The 20,395-nt window shown below is 42.3% G+C and overlaps 2 protein-coding genes across 17 annotated transcripts in view; one reads left to right on the forward strand and one right to left on the reverse strand.

Moving 5' to 3' along the window:
* The window catches only part of ABCA3 (ATP binding cassette subfamily A member 3), a 43,698-nt gene extending 41,392 nt beyond the window's left edge, over positions 1–2,306 (reverse strand). For 5 of the 6 annotated variants that reach the window (XM_037814615.1, XM_037814613.1, XM_037814616.1 and 2 more), the window contains exons 1-3: positions 2,118–2,306; positions 1,008–1,174; positions 486–559 (exon numbers count right to left, since the gene is read on the reverse strand). The gene's annotated coding sequence lies outside the window, so the exon portion shown is untranslated. The remainder of the gene's footprint in view (positions 1–485; positions 560–1,007; positions 1,175–2,117) is intronic. The other variant, XM_037814618.1, reaches the window with a different exon arrangement.
* Positions 1,885–20,395, forward strand: part of LOC119517700 (ATP-binding cassette sub-family A member 17-like) — a 153,644-nt gene continuing 135,133 nt past the window's right edge. For 5 of the 11 annotated variants that reach the window (XM_037814619.1, XM_037814621.1, XM_037814622.1 and 2 more), the window contains exon 1: positions 1,885–2,557. In XM_037814619.1, the coding sequence (XP_037670547.1) occupies positions 2,216–2,557 (342 nt within the window). In that variant the 5' untranslated portion in view covers positions 1,885–2,215. Of the gene's footprint in view, positions 4,220–9,329; positions 9,748–20,395 lie in introns of all 11 variants that reach the window. The other 6 variants (XM_037814624.1, XM_037814627.1, XM_037814625.1 and 3 more) reach the window with 4 other exon arrangements.

Below are 20,395 nucleotides of genomic sequence, written 5' to 3' on the forward strand. Positions count from 1 at the left end.
TGAGCCATTTAGGGGAATGGGCACCATGACAGCAGCCCAGGACTGGGGGCCACATGCTTTCAGCCTTCCCACATGCTTTTGAGGCACTTCTCTGCTTGGAGTATCAGCCATGTCTACCTGCTGAAATCCCACCCATCATTCCAAAGCCCAGGCATAGTGCCACACCTCCAGGAAGTGTCACAGAGAACTCTGGTTCAGTGATTCTTGGCTTTGGCTGCACACTGGAATCTTCCAGGGGGCTTTAAGACAGATTCGGACGTCAGAGGACCATCCCCAGGGATTCTGGGCTCCTGTCTGGGCATGGGCATGTTTCCGCAGGCGATTCTAACATGCAGCCAAGGTTGGGGCCTGATGCTCTTGCTGAGAGACAAACGTCTCTCCACCCCTTTTGCCCACAGCACGTTCTCTGGACTTCTCCTGCGGCACACAATTCAGTCTGTCTTTTGTCACAAATTACTTGTGAACAAATCATCTCCTTAACTTACCAGAGTTCTAGAAGGCCTCCCCTGCCACAGACTTCATTTGGAAGAAGGATCCATGGCCACCTTAGGAAGCAAGGCTGGAGAAGAGATTGTAATCAACAAAGGAGTTGTCCCTGGGCCTTTCCAGCTGAGACCAAGTCAACGTAGGTTCCCATGAGGCTGTCTGGCAGACACTGGGGAAGGCTAACGTCTTATTAAAAACAAGCTCAGCTACCCTCTCTTATTCCAAAAGGCTGTCTTGTCAAAATGACGGTAGAGTGCCTTGGATGGGGAAAGACGTCATCCTGCTTGTCAGACATAACAAGCAAGGGTTTGCACTCTCTCTCTCTCTAAGACATTTAAAAAAAAACAAAAACAAACCTATAGCATCCATTCTTACCTACTTTCTCTTTCTCTTACATTTCCCATGATGCAAACTCTCTAACAGAAAACAGTCTTAATCTTCCTGACTTCAAAAAAGACAGCCTCAAAACTTTCTGAATAAGATGACGCAGTTGCTCTGGAGTATAACTCTCCCGCTTGTACCTTGCCTGGGTCTGCACACAGTCAGCCAGTCACTCCTCGAGCATTTCCTGAGTGCCTGTTATATGTCTGGCGCTGGGCTGGAGGCTGAGGATACAGATGCCAACAAGTGCTGGTCCATGCCTTCAAGGAGTTCACAGTCCAAGAGGCAAAGAGGCAAACAAACACCCCTATAAGGAGACGGCTTTAATTAGGCTGTGAACAAGCAACTGGGGAGGGGGCATGTGTTCACTAAACAAATGTACACTTTTTTGAGCACAGGCACCACCCTAAGCCCTTTGGCAGAAGATACAGTCCATGCCCTCAGGAAGCTTATACTCCAGTGTGGGAAATAGTCAATAAATTCCTAACAAATAAATTTATGCAGTGGGGGTACCAGGGTTCCCGTGTGGTTGCCCTTTCCTTCTGTCCCCCACAAAGGAGAGGAGCTCACAAACTCCGGCCATGAACAGCGGGCCACTGCCCCTATTCTGAGGCTTACTGCAATGAAGGGATTGGGAGCAGGCTGGAATCTCACGCCGAGAAGCACCCCCACCGCATACCGGCAATCTGCGCCCCGAGGCGGCTCTGCTCCACCCCCCCAGCCCGGGACGCTGCCTGGAACCGAGCCGGCAGGTGCTCAGAAAGCGCCTGAGGGACGACTGCCAGCCAGGCTGCCACGGCGATTCTGACGCCCCGGAAGGTTAAGTTTTTGCGAGCAGAGCCGGCTTCGGGGAGCCGCCTGCAACGGCGGGGACACACCCAAAGGCTCCCCGGCGCCGGAGAGGAAAGCATGAGTCAGAGCGAACCGGCACTGCGGGGAGATGCACCTGCTGGAAAGGGCGCGCGGGGAAGGGGCGGCCGGGACGGCGGCTGCCTGCCGCAGCGGGGTCCTGCGGGGGTCCGGGCGGGGTGCGGGGGGGGGCGGGGGGGGGTGGGGCGCCTGAGGGCGGGGTGCAGGGCCGCGGGCAGGCCAGTGGGCGCGCGGGGCTCAGGGCGCACACGCGGGACAGGGGGCAGCCCCGGCCGCCGGCCAGGACGGGCAGGGTGGCCAGGGCGGGCCAGGCGGGGCAGCGGCCCGGGAGCTGCGGGCCCCGGGAGCGAGCGCGAGCGGCCGGTCCCGGCTGCACCTACCGACCCTCGGCGTCGGGGCGGCGGCCGCGCTGCTCCTTAGCGCGGACTCCTCCCTCGGCCCGGGCTCCGGTCCAGCCTGGCAGCAGCGGCGGCGGCCAATGCTGACAGCTGCTAGGCCGCCATGGCGGGGAGGGGGCGCCTGCTACCCGCGGCCGGCGGACGGACCCGGCCGCTTGGGCTCCTGCAGAGGGCGCCGCTGCTCCGCGGCTCGCGCGTGCGCGGTGGGCCTCCCCTGCGGGTGCCGGGTGCGCCCTCCGGCGCCCCGCCCCGCCGCGCCCCGCCCGTGCGCCCGTCGGCCCCACGCCTGCGCAGTGGCCCGAGCAGGGGTTCCTGCGCCTGCGCAGTGGCCCACGCGCCATCCTGCAGGGGGCGCACAGTGGGGACAGGTGGCTTTTCGCGTTCGAGGCCGAGCGGGCGAAGCTCGGTGTGGCGGAGCGAGGGTATGGACTTGATGACAGAGGTTGTTAAGTGTGTGTACATTTCACATCCCCTAGAGTGGTTATCACGGGAAAGTTCGACCTTTGTTGGCCATTTTTCAGGTTTGCCATCTTTCCTCTGGCGAGGTGGGGGCCCTTTCTCCTCAGCTCTCCGCGGGGGAGGGCGGCCCGGGGCTTCTGTCCCGGAGGGCCCGTGGCCTGGCGGGGACGGCGGAACGAGGGCGAGGGACTTTCTGGAGAGGGGCCCTCGGGGCGGCGAGCTCGTAGCGGAGGCCGTTCATCACGGCGGTCCGGGGGCCGCCCGGGCGGGGTGAGGGTAGCCCGGGGGCGGCGCGCGGGGCCAACAGTCGGCCGCGGCCCTGGTCCCCGAGGAGCCGCCGGCGGCCCGAGGCGCGCTCATCGCCTCCCGCCGCCCGGGCGAAGCCGAGGCCGAACCGTAAAGGAATGAGCCGGGCCAGCCCCCCCAGCATCCCGAGAGACGAGCGGAGCGCGCCAGAGTCCCGTCGCCCGGGTTTATAGACCCGCTTTCAGAAGTATCCGCAATGGGCTTATTTACTGATTTTCTTTTCTCCCCTCTCTCCCCACCAAAAGGCGGGCTCCATGAGGAAAGGGAGTTTGTCTAGTTCCTTGGGCTATCCCCGGCATGCCTGGCACAGGGGGCACTCGGTAGATACCTGCCTTCCGGTCTGGCCCCTGAGTGAGCCGAGTGTGCCGGGGCAGGGCGCCTTCACGTCCTTAAAATGGGAGGATAGTGATAATACCAAACTCAGAGGTGACTATTATTATTATTATTTTGAAGAAGATGCAGGTTTAAATTATTACAGTGCCCGGGACATAAATGCTCACTAAATGGTAATATCCTGTGGGTATAACTGGAGACTTCCATGTCTGTAATGAACGTAGAGAAAATAGTTAAAGCAATTACAGTCTTTACTGGTCTCCAGGGGATGGGTGGGGGAGTGGATTATTAATGCACTGCAGAGATCTTGGAAACCACTAAGCCTTCTTTCTTCAGCTGTCCATGTCAGTGATCTCCCCTCAAACTGCACCCCCAACCCCACCTGTCCCCCGACTGAGGTGTCTTCACCATTCTCTGCTCCTTGTTGGAAAACTCGGTGAGCCTGACTGGTCCCTGTCTTCACTCTGCCTCTTCCTCACTCATTTTCTCTAAGGAATTTGATTTGGTTATATCTCACTGTTTTTCCCACCCTTTTCTAAACCCATTCCTGATTCTGCCTAACCACACCCAGGAACAAAGGCTGGCTGACTCAGAATTTCCCTTAGGAGGAAGGTGAGGATAGAGGTGCTGGAAGGATGATGCTGCAGATCAAGACAGAGCAATTACAGAGAGTTCTGATTTTATGTTTTTGTACTTAACTCTGTCAGGGGGTCTGCTATTGTTATTATTATTGCTAAATATTAATGATCAAAACTGTGAACTGGGAGGGTGTGGAGGGCACTGGCAAAGGAAGATTACTATGCACAAAGCCTCCAGGCTTCGGACTCCTGGTCCAAACCAACAGCCCACGGCAGGCTGGACCCATTTGATCCTCTTCAACAGTCACTGAAAAATCTGCCATATTTCTGCTAAAAGTCCGTATTGAAAAAACAAGTGAACAAACCTAGATGCTCCGTCTGGTCTTTCCCCTCCAGATGGAGGCCCAGGTAAGGGTCACAATTTGTGCAGAGTTACTCAGTAGAACAGATACTGGTATATAAGCATTCACATTCATATGCCTGTGAATGTGTGTAAGGAAATTGGATGGCTTGCTCCTTGGGGTTACCATGGCCCAGACACTGCTTTCTCTTCTTTCAAGATTGATGGCAAAGGTTAAAGTGGCTGTGACACTCATAAACAAATCACAGGGCTTTACAAAAGGCAGTAAACCTATTGGCTGCACTAGTTGGCTGATGCTCATGTATATAAATGCATTATACATATTTGTGTGTGTGTGTGTATATATATATATATATATATATATATATTTAATGGAACCAATGTATGTCAGCTCCTAATTTGGAGGGGCACAAATAACTATATATTTTATTTTCTGCAGCACTGCCCAATGTTGCTGGTGTTCAATGCAGACTTTTAGAAGACTTCTCTGATTGTTTCCATAGGAACAATGTTATAATTAGGGGGTATGGCCTGGACCAAGTGCTGCACATACATTCATTTGTTCAGTGATTGAGAGACATTGTATTGTAGTGGTTAAAACTGGTTATGGACTGTGGCCACTCTGCCTTGGATTCAATCCCAGTTCAAATGTATTTAGGCAAACTACTTAGCCACTCTGTTCCTTGATTTTGTTGTGTAAAGTGAGGCTAGTATAGTACCTGCTTCATAGGATTGTTGACAGGATTAGATACATCAAACATGGTAAATATGTGCACAAGTGATTGCAACCTGGCAAGTGCTCAATAAGTGATCTAAGCATTATGCAATATGCTGATGATACAAGAATGAATGAAATGTGTGTGTTCTCCCTCATTTCCCAAAACAGATTCACTCATTTCAATTTAGTTTTCACTGGGTACTTACACCAGACACAACTTGAAATGCCAATATGAATAAAATATTATCTATACTATAAGGGAATTCAGAGTCCCTAACAATATATTGTTAGAAGCAAATGTGTTGCAGTTGAAAATAATGTAAACTCTGAGTTGCATAGAATGAGCATGAATACATTAACTACATTGAATATCTCAGTTATTCAGGGGTTTCCATTGTACTATTAAGTATTCAAGTAGTACGGAAACTTTAATTCCATTGTATCATAAAATATATTTGTCTAAACCTATAACTTGCTCAAAAATATTTATTTTGTTTAACCTTTTACAGTTTAGAACTTTTGTGGGGGTGATTTGTATGGACCATTAAAATTTTTCAAATTAATTTTAATTATACAAACATTACATGAATACATACTTTAAGTAAGTAGACTTTGTTTTTTAGAGTAGTCTTAGGTTTACAGAAAAATTGTGCAGGAAGTACAGAGTTCACATATACCACCCACCCAGTTTCTTCTGTTAACATTTTGCATTGGTACATTTGTTACATTCGGTGAACCAATATTGACACATTAACTAAAGTCCATAGTTTTACATCAGGGTTCACTCCATGTCCTACAGTTCTATGGATTTTGACAAATATGTAACGTCATGTATTCACTGTTAAGGTATTGTGCCAGTTTGAATATATTGTGTCCCCCAAATGCCATTATCTTTGATGTAATCTTGTGTGGGCAGATGTTATCAGTGCTGATTAGATTGGAATTCTTTGAGTGTTTCATAGAATGTGCCCCACCCAACTGTAGGTGATAACTCTGATCAGATATTTCCATGGAGGCATTGCCCCACCCATTCAGGGTGGGCCTTGATCAGTGGAGCCATATAAATGAGCTGATGGGCAGAGGGAACTCAGTGCAGCTGTGAGTGATGTTTTGAAGAGGTGCTACAGCCAAGAGGGACACTTTGAAGAAAGCACAGGAGCTGCAGATGAGAGACAGTTTGAAGACGGCCATTGAAAGCAGACTCGTGCTCCGGAGAAGCTGAGAGAGGACAGATATCCCAATGCAACTAAGAGTGACATTTTTGAGGAACTGCAGCCTAGAGAGGAATGTCCTGGGAGAAAGCCATTTTGAAACCAGAACTTTGGAGCAGACGCCAGCCACGTGCCTTCCCAGCTAACAGAGGTTTCCCGGACACCATTGGCCATCGTCCAGTGAAGGTGCCCGATTGCTGATGTGTTACCTTGGGCACTTAAGACTGTAACTGTGTAACCAAATAAACTCCCTTTATAAAAGCCAATCCATCTCTGGTGTTTTGCATTCCAGCAGCATTAGCAAACCAGAACAGGTATCATATAGGATAGTCTCACTGCCCTAAAAATCCCCTTCGCTCCACCTGTTCATCCTTCCCTATACCCCCCTTGAATCCGTGGCAACCACTGATCTTTTTGCTATCTCGGTAGTTTGGCTTTTTCTAGAACATCCTATAGTTGTAAACATAGAGTATGTAGCTTTTTCAGACTGGCTTCTGTCACTTAGCAATATGCATTTAAGTTTCCTTCATGTTTTTTCTTAGCTGGATAGCTCATTTCTTTTTATCATTGTATATTGTATCATATTTTGTATCATTTTATCATCCATTGTATGGATGTATCACAATTTGTTTATCTTTTCCTACCCTGATAGCCCATTTCTTCCTTTTTTAAAAAATTATTTATTTAAATTGTGGTAAAATATACATAACATAGAAATGACCTGGCCCAATCAAGATGGCAGAGTGAAATGCTTCAGGGTTCTGTTCTCCCACAGAAGTTTTGAACAACCAGCAGGAATTGACAGAAATATCTTTCTCAAAGTTCCAGAAAACAGTTAAAGGATGGCAATAGCAGGGCAAACACTGAATCAAGAGAAAGGCTACTTAAAAGCAGTAGGATCTCGTGGTGCCCTGGCTGGTCTCACCCCACCCCTCACTGGTTTGGCTCAGTGCAGAGCCATTCTGCACTCCCAGTGTGGACTCCTGGTCCTGGTCCCAGAGGGAGCAGAGTAACCCTTGTGCACCTACTGGGTGTATGTATGCCTGGCTCAGTCATCTGGAGGCAGCCCAGAACTTGCCCTGTTTGTAGAAGCATCTCAGAAAGCTGTGTGAGATCAGTCAAGTCAAGCTGCTTGGAATTCAAGGGGTTGCTAGCTGTAGAACATGTGGTGCAGTGCCTGTGACCATGAGGAACCTTTTTCCTGGGGAAGGTGGGACATTCGTAACCATGTAAATGGGAATTCCTAGGGCCAAACACATATGCCCAAGACAAGACACTTGCAGGAAGGATCCTCTGGAACTATTCTCTAAACTCATTACATGGATAAACCCTGAAGAAGTGCACTTGCACAGGTCAGTCTGCAAAGATTGGGAAAGATGGTTTCTTCTTCTTCCTCGTTAGCTCCTGGCAGTCAGGGAAAGCTCTGTCATAACACTAGCTGGATACAAGCTTAAGGAACAGACACCTCAAGGTCTAAATTCTGGTGAGAATACATCATTAAAATATCAAAATGTCCAAGTTTCAACAAAAGGTTAAAAAGACATACAAATTAATAGGAGTGATGGCCCCAGCAAAGATGATGAAACCGCCAATGAGGAGGACTAGACCTGAGACATACTGGACAAAGACTTCTTAAAAAATGGTGCTGAGTATGCCCAAAGAGCTAAAGGAAACATGGCAAAGAACGAAAGGAAATCAGGAAAATGATAGTTGAACACAAAGACAATATTGAGAGAAAAGGAAAGTATGGAAAAGAACCAAACAAGAGCTGAAGACTTCAGTAACAGAAATTAAAAATTCCCAAGAGGAGTTCAACAGCATTGTGGAGCTGGAAGAAGAAAGAGTCAGAGAACTTGAAGATAAGACAACTGGAATCACTCAGTGTGAGGAGAAGAAAGAAGAAAGAATGAAGAAAAATTAACAGAGCCTGAGGAACACCATCAGAACACCAATAGATGCATTCTGGGAATCCCAGAAGAAAGAGGGAAAGGGGCAGAGAGAATATTCAAAGAAATAATGGCTGAAAACTTCCCAACTTTAAAGAAAGACATGAATATATGCATCCAAGACACTCAGTGAACTCCAAACAGGATAAGCCCAAATAGACCCACACCAAGGCATATTATAATCAAACTGTTGAATGCCCTTGAGAAAGCTGGAAGCTGCAAGAGAGAAGCATGGGTCACAGACAAGGGAGCCTTAGTAAGATTAGAAGATTATTCATCGGAAACCATGGAGGCAAGAAGGCAGTGGGAGGACATATTTAAAGTGCTGAAAGCACAAAATTGCCAACCTAGAATTCTATACTGGCAAAACTGTCTTTCAAAAATGAGGGAGAAATTAAGAAATTCCCAGATAAACAAAAGCTGAGGACCATCATTACCACTAGACTGGCCCTACATGAGATACTAGGGAGAATTTTGCAGGTGAAAAGGAAAGGACAGTAAACAATAGATCAAGCCACATGAAGAAATAAAGATCTCTGGTAAGCATAACAGCATGGGTAAGTATAAATGCCAGTACTATCACATTTTTGGTTTGTAAGTCCACTTTATACTTCCTATAGGATCTAAACGGCAAATGCATAATATCTAATTATAAATCAGTGAGTCATAATGTATAGATGTAATTTGTGAGAAGACCTACAGAAAAGTGGGGGAACATAGGGGTATAGGAACACAGTTTGTATATACAGTGGAGGTTAAGTTGAAATCAAAGCAAACGATATTGTTATAGATTTAGAATGTTAACTTTAAGCCCTATGGTAACCATAAAGAAAGTATCGGAGAATATGCAAATTCAGAGGGACAGATGTTACTGTACGGGTTTCCAGGGGAGGTGGCAGTGGGAATGGGGTGTTAATACATAACAGGTGTAGGGTTTCTGTTTGGGGAAATGGGAAAGTTTTAGTAATGGAAGGTGGTGAGGGTACCACAGTACTATAAAGGCCATTAAGCCCATTGACTGGTATACTTGGGGATGGCTGAGATGGGAAAGCTTATGTTGTATGCGTGTTCCCACAATTAAAAAAAAGTAATGAGACAATGACGATTAAATGCTATATATGATCCTGGGTGGTATCTAACAAGGGAGGAGAAAAGGCTTAAAGGGATATTATTAGGACATATGGAAAAAATTGGAATGTAGATTGTAAGCTTTCAATGTTAAATTTCTTTGACTTGATAACTACACTTAAGGTACTTACATAAATGAATGTCCTTGTTTTAGGAAAGTGTATGGCAGTATTAAGTGTTCATGGAGCTTGATGTATACACTCTACACTCAAGCGTTGAGAAAATGGGTTGATAGGTAGGTGGATAGATAGATGGAGTGGTAGATTAATGGATGGATAGAATGATATGGCAAATAAGTCTGCATATTGAAATTGGTGAATCTGGGTATCTGGAGGGATAAGGGTATGTTGGAAACCTCTGTAGGGTTGTGTATTATTTTTGTAACTTGTATGAAAGAAAGTATTTCAATATAAAAATTTAACATTAAGAAAATATACGTAACACAGAAATCATTTTAACCATTTTAAGTGGGCATTCTGTGACATTAAATACATTGACAATATTATGCACCTTCCTCCTCTAGTTCCAGAACATTTTCATCTTCCTAAACAGAAATTCTCCCCAATTAAACAGTAAGTCCCCATTTCTATCTCCCCTTCCCCTGGTAATCACTATTCTGCTTTCTTTCTCTTTGAATTCGCTTATTCTAAGTATTTGATATGAGAAATATTATAATTATTGTCCTTTTGTATCTGGCTTATTTCATTCAACATGATATCTTCAAGGTAGCATGTGTCAGAACTGCATTCCTTTTTATGGCTGAATAATATTCCATTGTATGAATGGATGTACTAAATTTTGTTTACGCATCCGTTAATGGACATTTGGATTGCTTCTACCTTTTAGCAATTGAGAATTATGCTGCAATGAAAGTTGGTATACAAACATTTGTCCAGGACCCTGCTTTCAGTTCTTTTCGGTATATACCTAGCAGTGGAATTTGTGTGTAATATTGTAATTCTGTTTTATCTATCCGAGGAACTGCCAAAGTGTTTTCTACAGTGGCTACACTATTTTATGTTCCCACCAACAATGCACCAAGATTCCTATTTTTCCTCATCTTCACCAACACTTGTTTATTTTCTGTTTTTAAAAAATAATAGCCATTGTAGTGTGTGTGAAGTGATTATCTCGTAGTTTTTTGTTTGTTTGTTTGTTTTTGTTTTTTATTAGAAAAGTTGTGGATTTACAGAACAATCATGCAAAAAATACAGGTTTCCCGTATACCATCCTGTTAGTAATGCCTTGCGTTGGGTGGAGCACTTGTTACAATTGATGATAGCACATTTTTATAATTGTATCATTAACTGTAGTCCATAGTTTAACTCGTACTTTTAATTTATTTTTTAAATGTTTTAAATTTTATTTTTTCCCTTTTATACAGAAATATTGACTTGGACAATTTTTATTAATTGGACATTCTTTTTAACATCAGAATAAAAGAGTAAAAGCACCTAAAGTTGTAATATAGTTAATGTTACAATAAAAAAATCCAGAGATAGAAAATTTCTGAATTGGTTTAAATGCTAAATAAATAAACTTAAAATCCCAGTGAAAAATAGGGTTACTGATCAGATACTTTTAAATTTGGTGAAAGTCTTAAGATTTCGAATCTATTCCTGAGTAGTGATCCCCAAGACTATACTTGTTCCTGCAGATCTATTCTATTGTTATTATTATTATTATTTTAATTAGAGAAGTTGTAGATTTACAGAAAAATCATGTAGGAAATACAGTGTCGCCTTACCCCCCCCATTGTTAACACTTTGCGTTAGTGTGGTGCCTTTGTTACATCTGAAAGAATATTATAATTGTACTATTAATTATAGTCCATGGTTTACATTAGGGTGTATTTTTTCCACATATACCATCCTATTATTAACATCTTGCATTAGTGTGGTACATTTGTTATAATGCACAAAAGAACATTTTTATAATTGTATTAACTGTTGTCCATTGTTTACGATAGGGTTCAATGTGTTGTACTGTCCTATGTTTTATCTTTTTTTTATTCTAGTAACATATATATGACCTAAAATTTCCCCATTTAACCATGTACACATATATAATTCAGTGCTGTTAATTATACTCACAATGTTGTGCTTCGATCACTACCATCCATTTCCAAAACTTGACAGTCAACCCAAATATAAATTTTGCAAAATTTAAGCATTAACTCCCCTACCCCCAACCCAGCCCCTGGTAACTTATATTATAGATTCTAATTCTGTGAGTGTGCTTATTCTAATTATTTCCTATCAGTGAGGTCATACAATATTTGTCCTTTTATGTCTGGCTTATTTCACATAACATTATGTCTTCAGGGTTCATCTGTGTTGTCGCGTGAACCAGAACTTGAGTAATATTCTGTTGTACTATTTTGTTTATCCATTCAGTGGTTGATAGATCCTTGGGTTGCTTCCATCTATTGGTAGTTGTGAATAATGCCACTGTGAACGTCAGTGTGTAAATGTCTGTTTGAGTCCCTGCTTTCAGTTCTTTTGGGTATATACCTAGAAGTGGGATTGCTGGGTCATATGGTAATTCTATCTTTAGCTTCCTGAGGAGCTGCCAAATTGCCCTCCACAGTGGCTGCACCATTTTGCATTCCCACCAGCAATGAATGACTGTTGCTATTTCTCTATGTCCTCTCCAACATTTGTAATTTTCTGTTTTTTTTTTTTCTTTTTTCCAAACAGTAGCCATTCTAGTTGGTGTGAAAACATATCTCATTGTGGTTTTGATTTGGACTTTCCTGATAGCTCATGATGTTGAGTATCTTTTCATGTGCTTTTTAGCCGTTGTATGTATATCCTCTTTGGGGAAATGTCTATTTTAGTCTCTTGCCCATTTTTTTTTTTTTTTTAATCATCATTTTATTGAGATATATTCACATACCACGCAGTCATACAAAACAAATTGTACTTTCGATTGTTTACAGTACCATTACATAGTTGTACATTCATCACCTAAATCAATCCCTGACACCTTCATTAGCACACACACAAAAATAACAAGAATAATAATTAGAGTGAAAAAGAGCAATTGAAGTAAAAGAGAACACTAGGTACCTTTGTCTGTTTGTTTGCTTCCCCTACTTTTCTACACATCCATCCATAAACTAGACAAAGTGGAGTTTGGTCCTTATGGCATTCCCAATCCCACTGTCACCCCTCATAAGCTACATTTTTATACAACTGTCTTCGAGATTCATGGGTTCTGGGTTGTAGTTTAATAGTTTCAGGTATCCACCACCAGCTACCCCAATTCTTTAGAACCTAAAAAAGGTTGTCTAAAGTGTGCGTAAGAGTGCCCACCAGAGTGATCTCTCGGCTCGTTTTGGAATCTCTCTGCCACTGAAGCTTATTTCATTTCCTTTCACATCCCCCTTTTGGTCAAGAAGATGTTCTCCATCCCACGATGCCGGGTCTACATTCCTCCCCGGGAGTCATATTCCACGTTGCCAGGGAGATTCACTTCCCTGGGTGTCTGATCCCACGTAGGGGGGAGGGCAGTGATTTCACCTTTCAAGTTTTGCCCATTTTTAAATTGGGTTGTTGTCTTTTTGTTGTTGAGTTGTAGGATTTCTTTATGTATTCTGGGTATTAAATCCTTTTTGGATATGTGATTTCCAAATATTTTCTCACATTGAATAGGTTGTCTTTTCACTTTAATGATAAAGTTCTTTGATGCACAAAAGTTTTTAATTTTCATGAGGTCTCATCTATTTTTTCTTTCGTTGGTTTTGATGTAAAGTCTAAGAAAACAGTGTCTAACACAAGATCCTGAGGATGTTTCCCTACGTTTTCTTCTAGGAGTTTTATAATCCTGGTTCTTATGTTTATGTCTTTGATCCATTTTGAGTTAGTTTTTGTATATGGTGTGAATTAAGGAACCCCCTTCATTCTTTTGCAAATGAGTTTCCAGTTCTCCCAGCATTTTTTGAAGAGACTATTTCCTAATTCAGTGGACTTGGCAGCCTTGTCAAAAATCCATTGGCCATAGATGTGAAGGTCTATTTCTGAACTCTCAGTGTCTATTTATCTGTCCCTGTATACAGTACCAAGCCGTTTTGACCACTGTAGGCTTTGTAATAAACTTTAAAGTCAAGAAGTGTGAGTCCTCCAACTTCGCTTTTCTTTTTCAAGAAGTTTTTGGCTATTTGGGGCCCCTTACTCTTCCAATTAAATTTGATAATTGGCCTTTCCATTTCTACAAAGTAGGCTTTTGAAATTTTGAATCTGTAAATCATTTTGGGTAGAATTGTCATCTTAACAATATTTAGTCTTCCAGTCCATAAGCATGGAATGTCCTTCCATTTATCTAGATCTTCTTTGATTTCTTTTAGCAGAATTTTGTAGTTTTTCACATGTAAGTCCTTTACATCTTGATTAAATTTAGTCCTAGATATTTGGTTCTTTTAGTTGCTATTGTAAGTAGTATTTTTTTTCCCCTGATTTCCTTCTCAGATTGGTCATTACTAGTGTATAGAGACACTACTGATTTTTGCTTGTTGGTCTTGTTTCCTGCCACTTTCTGAATTCATGTATTACCTTTAGTGGCTTTGTTGCAGATGTTTTGGGACTGACTGTATATAGGGTCATATCATTTGCAAATAGGGAATTTTTACTTCTTCCTTTCCAATTCAGATGCCTTTTATTTCTTTTCTTGCCTAAGGCTCTGGCCAGAGCTTCCAGTACAATGTTGAATAGCAGTGGTGACACTGGGCATCCTTGTCTTGTTCCAGTTCTTAGAGGGAAAGCTTTCAGTCTCTCACCATGGAATCTGATGTTAGCTTTGGGCTTTTCATATATGCCCTTTATCCTGTTGAGGAAGTTTCCTTCTCTTCCTGGTTTTCTAAGTGTTTTTTATCAAAAAAGGATGGTGGATTTTGTCAAATGACTTTTTGCATCAATTGAGACAATCAGGTGATTTTTTCCCATTCATTATGTTAATGTGGTGTATTGATTGATATGAATATGTTATTGATGAAAAAATTCAACTATAAATTAAAGTTCTCTATGACCACCATCCCCTTCCCCAGTTTCCTCTCCATAGTCATTGGTTCAATAAATACACTTCTTAACATTTTGTATGCTTTGCATTCATATGCTGATTAGTCTATAGATATATAGTATTGTTTTATGCTTTTTCCATAAATGATAACATTCCGTAGATATTATTCTGCTATTTTCTTTTCAAATATGTAAACCAGGCATTTGATATTAGAACCTTGCTCCTGTGTTTGGAAATTCTCCATTGAGTGTGTCAAGATAATGCCTGGGCTCAGTGGATCAGGTGCCTTTGCAAAAGTGTTGCAGGTATTTCCCCCAAGTTCTTTTTTGGTTTTTTACTTTTTTTTCCAAAGAAAAGTTGTTACATTTTATATAATGAGATGCATCAATATGTTCTTTATAGTTTCCTGGTTAGGTCATGCTTATTAAAAAACCTTTCTACTGTAAGTATATAAAAATATTTACCCAGAGTTTCTTATAATACTTTAGTACTTTTATAATTTAATTTTATGTGTTAAAATCCTTCACTCATCTGGAGGTTTTTTGTTTCTATTTTTTTAAAATTCTGTTTTATTGAAATACATTCACACACCATACAATCATCCATGGTATACAGTCAACTGTTCACAGTATGATCACATAGTTATGCGTTCATCACCACAATCCATTTCCGAACATTTTCCTTACATCAGAAAGAATCAGAATAAGAATAAAAAATAAAAGTAAAAGAAGAACACCGAAACCATCCCCCCCATCCCACCCTATTTGTCATTTAGTTTTTAATCCCCGTTTTTCTGTCCATCCATCCATACACTAGATAAAGGGAGTGTGATCCACAAGGTCTTCATAACCACACTGTCACCCCTTGTAATCTACATTATTATATAATCGTCTTCAGGAGTCCAGACTACTGGGTTGGAGTTTGGTAGTTTCAGGTATTTACTTCTAGCTATTCCAATACATTAAAGCCTAAGAGGTGTTATCTATATAGTGCATAAGAATGTCCACCAGAGTGACCTCTCGACTCCATTTGAAATCTCTCAGCCACTGAAACTATTTTGTCTCATTTTGCATCCCCCTTTTGGTCAAGAAGATATTCTCAATCCCACGATGCCGGGTCCAGATTCTCCCTGCGTTGCCAGGGAGATTTACACCCCTGGGAGTAGGGTCCCACGTAGTAGGGAGGGCAGTGAGTTCACCTGCCGAGGTGGCTCAGTTAGAGAGAGAAAGAGCCACATCTGAGCAACAAAGAGGTACTCGGGGGAGACTCTTAGGCATAATTATATGCAAGTTTAGCCTCTCCTTTGCAGTAACATTCTTCACAAGGGCAAGTCCCACGATCGAGGGCTCGACACATCAAACCGCCAGTCCCAGGGTTTGTGACATCAACACCAGTCCAGGTGAGGAAGTCCAACACCTCCGCACCTTCCCCCAGCTCCTCAGGGTGGGGCGGGGAGGCTGTAAATATATTTTTTATTCTCTGCCCAAATTACCCTGGGATGTGTCACTATTTCACTCTAACCTATACCAACCCACCGAATCTCACTTCCTATTCAAAGCTCCATGCAATCACAGCATTCAAACAAACTGACTGTAGAGTTATACTGTTTAGAAAATATAGATCCTGTACCAAATAGACATCTCTTCCCCTGGTCTCACACAGAAGCCAAAGTTTTAAAACACAGTCAGTTTCGACCTTTACCCTTTGGCCCGGTCTGCCCTAGTCCCAACCAGATCTGCTTCATTCATATCACCAATTGAAGTCTGGGCTCCTTTTCAGCTTTTCTTTTTAACAGTTGCTGTATGCACTAATACTGACATTCATATCTGCCAAGCTCTAGCTCCGAGCCTCAGGCGTCCCAGAGATACGCTTTGTTCCAGAGACCAATCAGGCCACACTAGGGGATCAGCATCTCAAAGTCTAGAGATAAGCATTACAATTCAGGAATAGAGTTGACCGCTGCAAGAGCTTACCATCCAGGGACTATTACAATAATCATGTTCACTTTAGGCTATGTTCTAAGATTCAGTTCTGATTTTACATATTGTAGTTAGTCCATACCAGCGAGGCACTACAGTGTTTGCCCTTATTTCTGGCGTACCTCACTCAGATACTGCGTACAGGATCCATTCACCTCATTGTGTGTCTCACAGCTTCACTCCTTCTCGTAGTTGCTCACTATTCCATTGTATGCATACGCCACAGTTCACCATTCTGTTCCTCAGTCTGTGTACCCTTAGGTCCCTATCTGGAGGTTTTTTTTGCAGGAGTGAGCTAGCCAAAGGTCAGAGTTGTTTTTTTTTTTTTTCTTCCCCCTCTTTTTTTTTTGTGGACATGATGTCCAGTTGTTCCAGCACCAATTTTTAAAAAGATATTGAATTGGCAAAAATTAATTTGTCAAAAATTTGTTTACCATATTTGTGTGGATCTATTTCTTCTCTTTATTCCTGTGATCTGTGTGTCTGTCCTTTAGTGCAGGAGTTGGCAAACTTTTTCTGTAAAAGGCTATATAACAGATTTTTAGTCTTTGCATGCCAAGGGGCAAAATTGAGGATATGTAGTTGCTTAAGAGACAAATTTCCATATTTTTATTGATGCAATTAAAAATATGAGAATACAGTTACTTTTTGTAATACAGATCTAATGAGAAGAACAGAATTCTTTTGTTCAGGGTAACCTTTTTTTATTGTTCAACCTTTTATTAAAGAGAATTTCAAATATACCCAAAAATAGAATAGCATAGTGAACTCTTATTGACCCATCACTAGCCAATCTTGTTTCATTTATTGCCTTCTCTCCATTCCCCTTTACAGAGACTCAGCCATATTTTTTCTTGAATAAACATTCCTCAGATTGTTGAAAGCCTTTGATTAATTTCCAGAGTTCTGAAAAACAGAAAATAATAGTGGTTGAGGGCAATTCTTCCAATCATTAAAAAGTATAAAAAAAATTTTTAGTTTTCAGGCTTTACAAAAACAGGTCTTGGACCAAATGTGGCCCATGGGCCGTAGTTTGCCTACCGGTGCTTCAGATGGTATCGCCTGTCTGGATTACTGTTGCTTTATAGTAACTCTTGAAATCAGGTAGTGTGAGTCCTCTAACTTTCTTTTCAAAATTTTGGCTGTTCTAGTTCTTTGACTTTTTTTTTTTTTTTTTTTTTTTTTTTTTTTTTATTGTCAACATTTTTATTTAAGAAAACAGAACTTAACATGGCATTTTTCTTTCCTCTAATGGCAGCAGCACATAAATCATTTATCAGTCATCCAGTGATACAAAGAAAGGTGGCCAACTGTGTCTGAAGTAGTCAATTGTTAAGGATCACAACCCAGGCAGTGTTGCTTTTCTGCAAAGTAGTCTGCTCCATGGTTCTTGAAGATTTATCCAAGCTTTCCAGCTGGGTGTCATAATTTCTGTCCCAACTTTTTAGTCACCATGTACATCGAGAAGAGCCAACAGGTGAAAAACTGTTAATTTATTGTTTCAACGAAAATTGTTTTATGTTTTTTTTTTTAACAATCCCCAATACATGCAGTTCAGGGTTAAGTATCACATTTGTAGCACACTGTTGAGTCTCTACACAAAAATATTCATCACCTGGATAATTTCATCACATCACTTTTCCCAGTGTCAATACGTGGTTGGGGCTGTTTTCATTAACATATCCATGTAGTTTAAAAGCATGTTACTGCTTTTCTTGGCCAGATGTTTCTCTACTGCCTCCCCTCCTCTCCCTTTCCCCACCTTTAATTTTTAAAGGCAGGACATTATTCAAGTTTAATTTACTAAGCTGACAAACTTTGGCCTCTGTGTGCTCATGTGGACCCTGCTTTTGTTTTCAAAGGGTTTATATTTAAATAACCTTGACTCTGATCAGTTATTATCCATCTACTCCTATTTATTTGTAGGAAGAAAGTTTGCTTCCTCCTTTGGGTGCTCATGCAGCAACAGTTTCCAAACTAATCATTTAATCTGAACTGGCATTTAATGAAACCGTTAACTGGGCTCTTTCAGATCTACTTCAATGCACATAAAAAACTTCCAACTGTTACTTGTGTCCCAAAGTAGTTTGCTTCTACCCTCATCAATGCAGCACCTGGGAGAACCTAAGTCATTTCCCTGAGTAGGCGCAGACTGCGAGACCCACAGCATCCAGCTCTCTCGGGGACTCGGCATCTGACTCGAGAGCACCTTCTTTCAGTCCACGGGTTACCAATCCTGCTCAGGACACATTCCAGAACATGAACTTGATGTCTCCTAATTTTATCCCTAGTATGTTCCTTCCTCAACATCTATCTTTAGACTGTTCCTTTCCTACTTTAAGCAGCATCCTCCCCCCAGCCACTCTTCCCAAACTCCAAAGGATTATAAGCTCCCTCTGCCCCCTCTAATCAATCAGTGTGAGATTATCTTGCTTTCTTCTCTGCAAGGGAATACATTTGCTTGAGCCTATGAGTCCTGGTGTGCTACAGAATGTCCGGCATCAATACTCCTTTAGTTGGTAAGAAGACCCAGGAATACTTAGGATAGGATGGGGCTAGGCCAGCCGATGTGATCCAGGGGAGGGTGAACTATTGCCAAGCTATACATAAATCTATTACTCTGAACTTCCTCAGTTCTGCTCTCACCATGGTATCTCTCAGCTGAAGTAAAACCTGGCAGTTACGGTCACTTGTGGCCGATAAACTATGGTATACCAATCTGTATTTGGCATAGGAACCTTTTGTTCTCACCATACCAGGTCTATGTTCTTGAACACAGGCAGTACCTGAGATGATAGTGTAACACTACCCTGTTCCCCACATTTTTTTGCTTTTCTCTAGGAAATAATCAAGTCCTTATCATAGGCACTTTTAACGTGTTATAAGGTAATGAAGCAAATAAAATGTCTGATAAAAATTAATGAGATGAGTTGAAGAAATAATATGCTAACTAAGAAGGACATTGGGGTAAATCTACCACAGCTAATCTAAATATAAGACTAGACTGCCACTCCTACACACACCCACACCCACATCCACATACCTTTTAGAGCTCTCCAAGACCATCTCCTAACCCAGGTAAATACTCTAAAATCCCAGGGGAGCTAGGTCTCCCTGGGCACAAAATGGTTTTGGAGACAGGTGAGAGACAGACGGTCTGGAATGAACTCTCTTCAGTTCGGGAAAGAATAGCCCGAAGTTGGTCAGCTAGCAAGTCCAGTTGTCAAGAGCAGACTCAGAAGGGACTGAGCAATTCACACCCAGTTCTTTCTAAGTCTAAGGCATGAAGATGGGTAAAAAGCATAGGTGCGACAAAAGGAAACTGTATGAATAAAAAGGAAAAACTACTCATGTTTCAAACCTCACATACAGAACCCAAGGCCAGGCAGATTAGCTGTATCTGCACATACTAAAATCATGACCAAAGGAGAGAGCAGCAAAGGCAGGTCTTCTGACTCTTCTCTCCAGATGCTTTTATTGCCTCTGGGGGAATCAAGAGGATACTGCTTACCAAGACCCTCCAGCAGGCTCTTTCTACTTGGTCCAGACAGGCAACAACAACAACAACAAAGGCAGGGCAGGGGGAGTGGGTGAGAATGAGAGGTAGGGGAGCAGGAAAGACACACAGTAACACACCTCCCTGATAATAGCCAACAGTTCGATAATTGCCTATAAGGGCACAACAGAAGGCTTTTGATAATCCAAAACACTGAGTTTTGCTGTCTGACATATTGACATAGGCTCGGCTGAGAGTGCATGTCTCGTTTTCAATTTTCAGGTAGAACAATGTTTACACTAATATACATAATGTGCAATGCAGGCAGGTAGAATTGTTATGAGAACCTTAGCTGGACTCATTTTCTGGCTTTGGATCTTATTTAATTTCTTATTCTGGAACCTCAACTCCATAATAAGAGAAGAGTTTTATTTGCATTTTAAGTTCTTGCACACCAACGAACAAAAATAGTATCTACATTTAGAGATAGGACTCACTACCAATACCAATATGATTTTATTGGAATGTGGAATGTAAACAAATGTTTCAAACAAACTAACTTTGTAAAAATGTATGGCATTATTAAATAATTAATAAAGAAATCCTACAGTGGGATGTGATGACACGTCTAGCTCTAGCCCAGGTGTGTGAAATCTCCGCAGCGGTAGCATGGTGCTGCAGCTGGGATTCCAAGGAGCAGCTGGGCTGAGGTGCCCACCTGCAATCTGT

Source organism: Choloepus didactylus, chromosome 21 (assembly GCF_015220235.1).
Source record: "Choloepus didactylus isolate mChoDid1 chromosome 21, mChoDid1.pri, whole genome shotgun sequence".
In the NCBI taxonomy this organism is placed as follows: domain Eukaryota; kingdom Metazoa; phylum Chordata; class Mammalia; order Pilosa; family Megalonychidae; genus Choloepus; species Choloepus didactylus.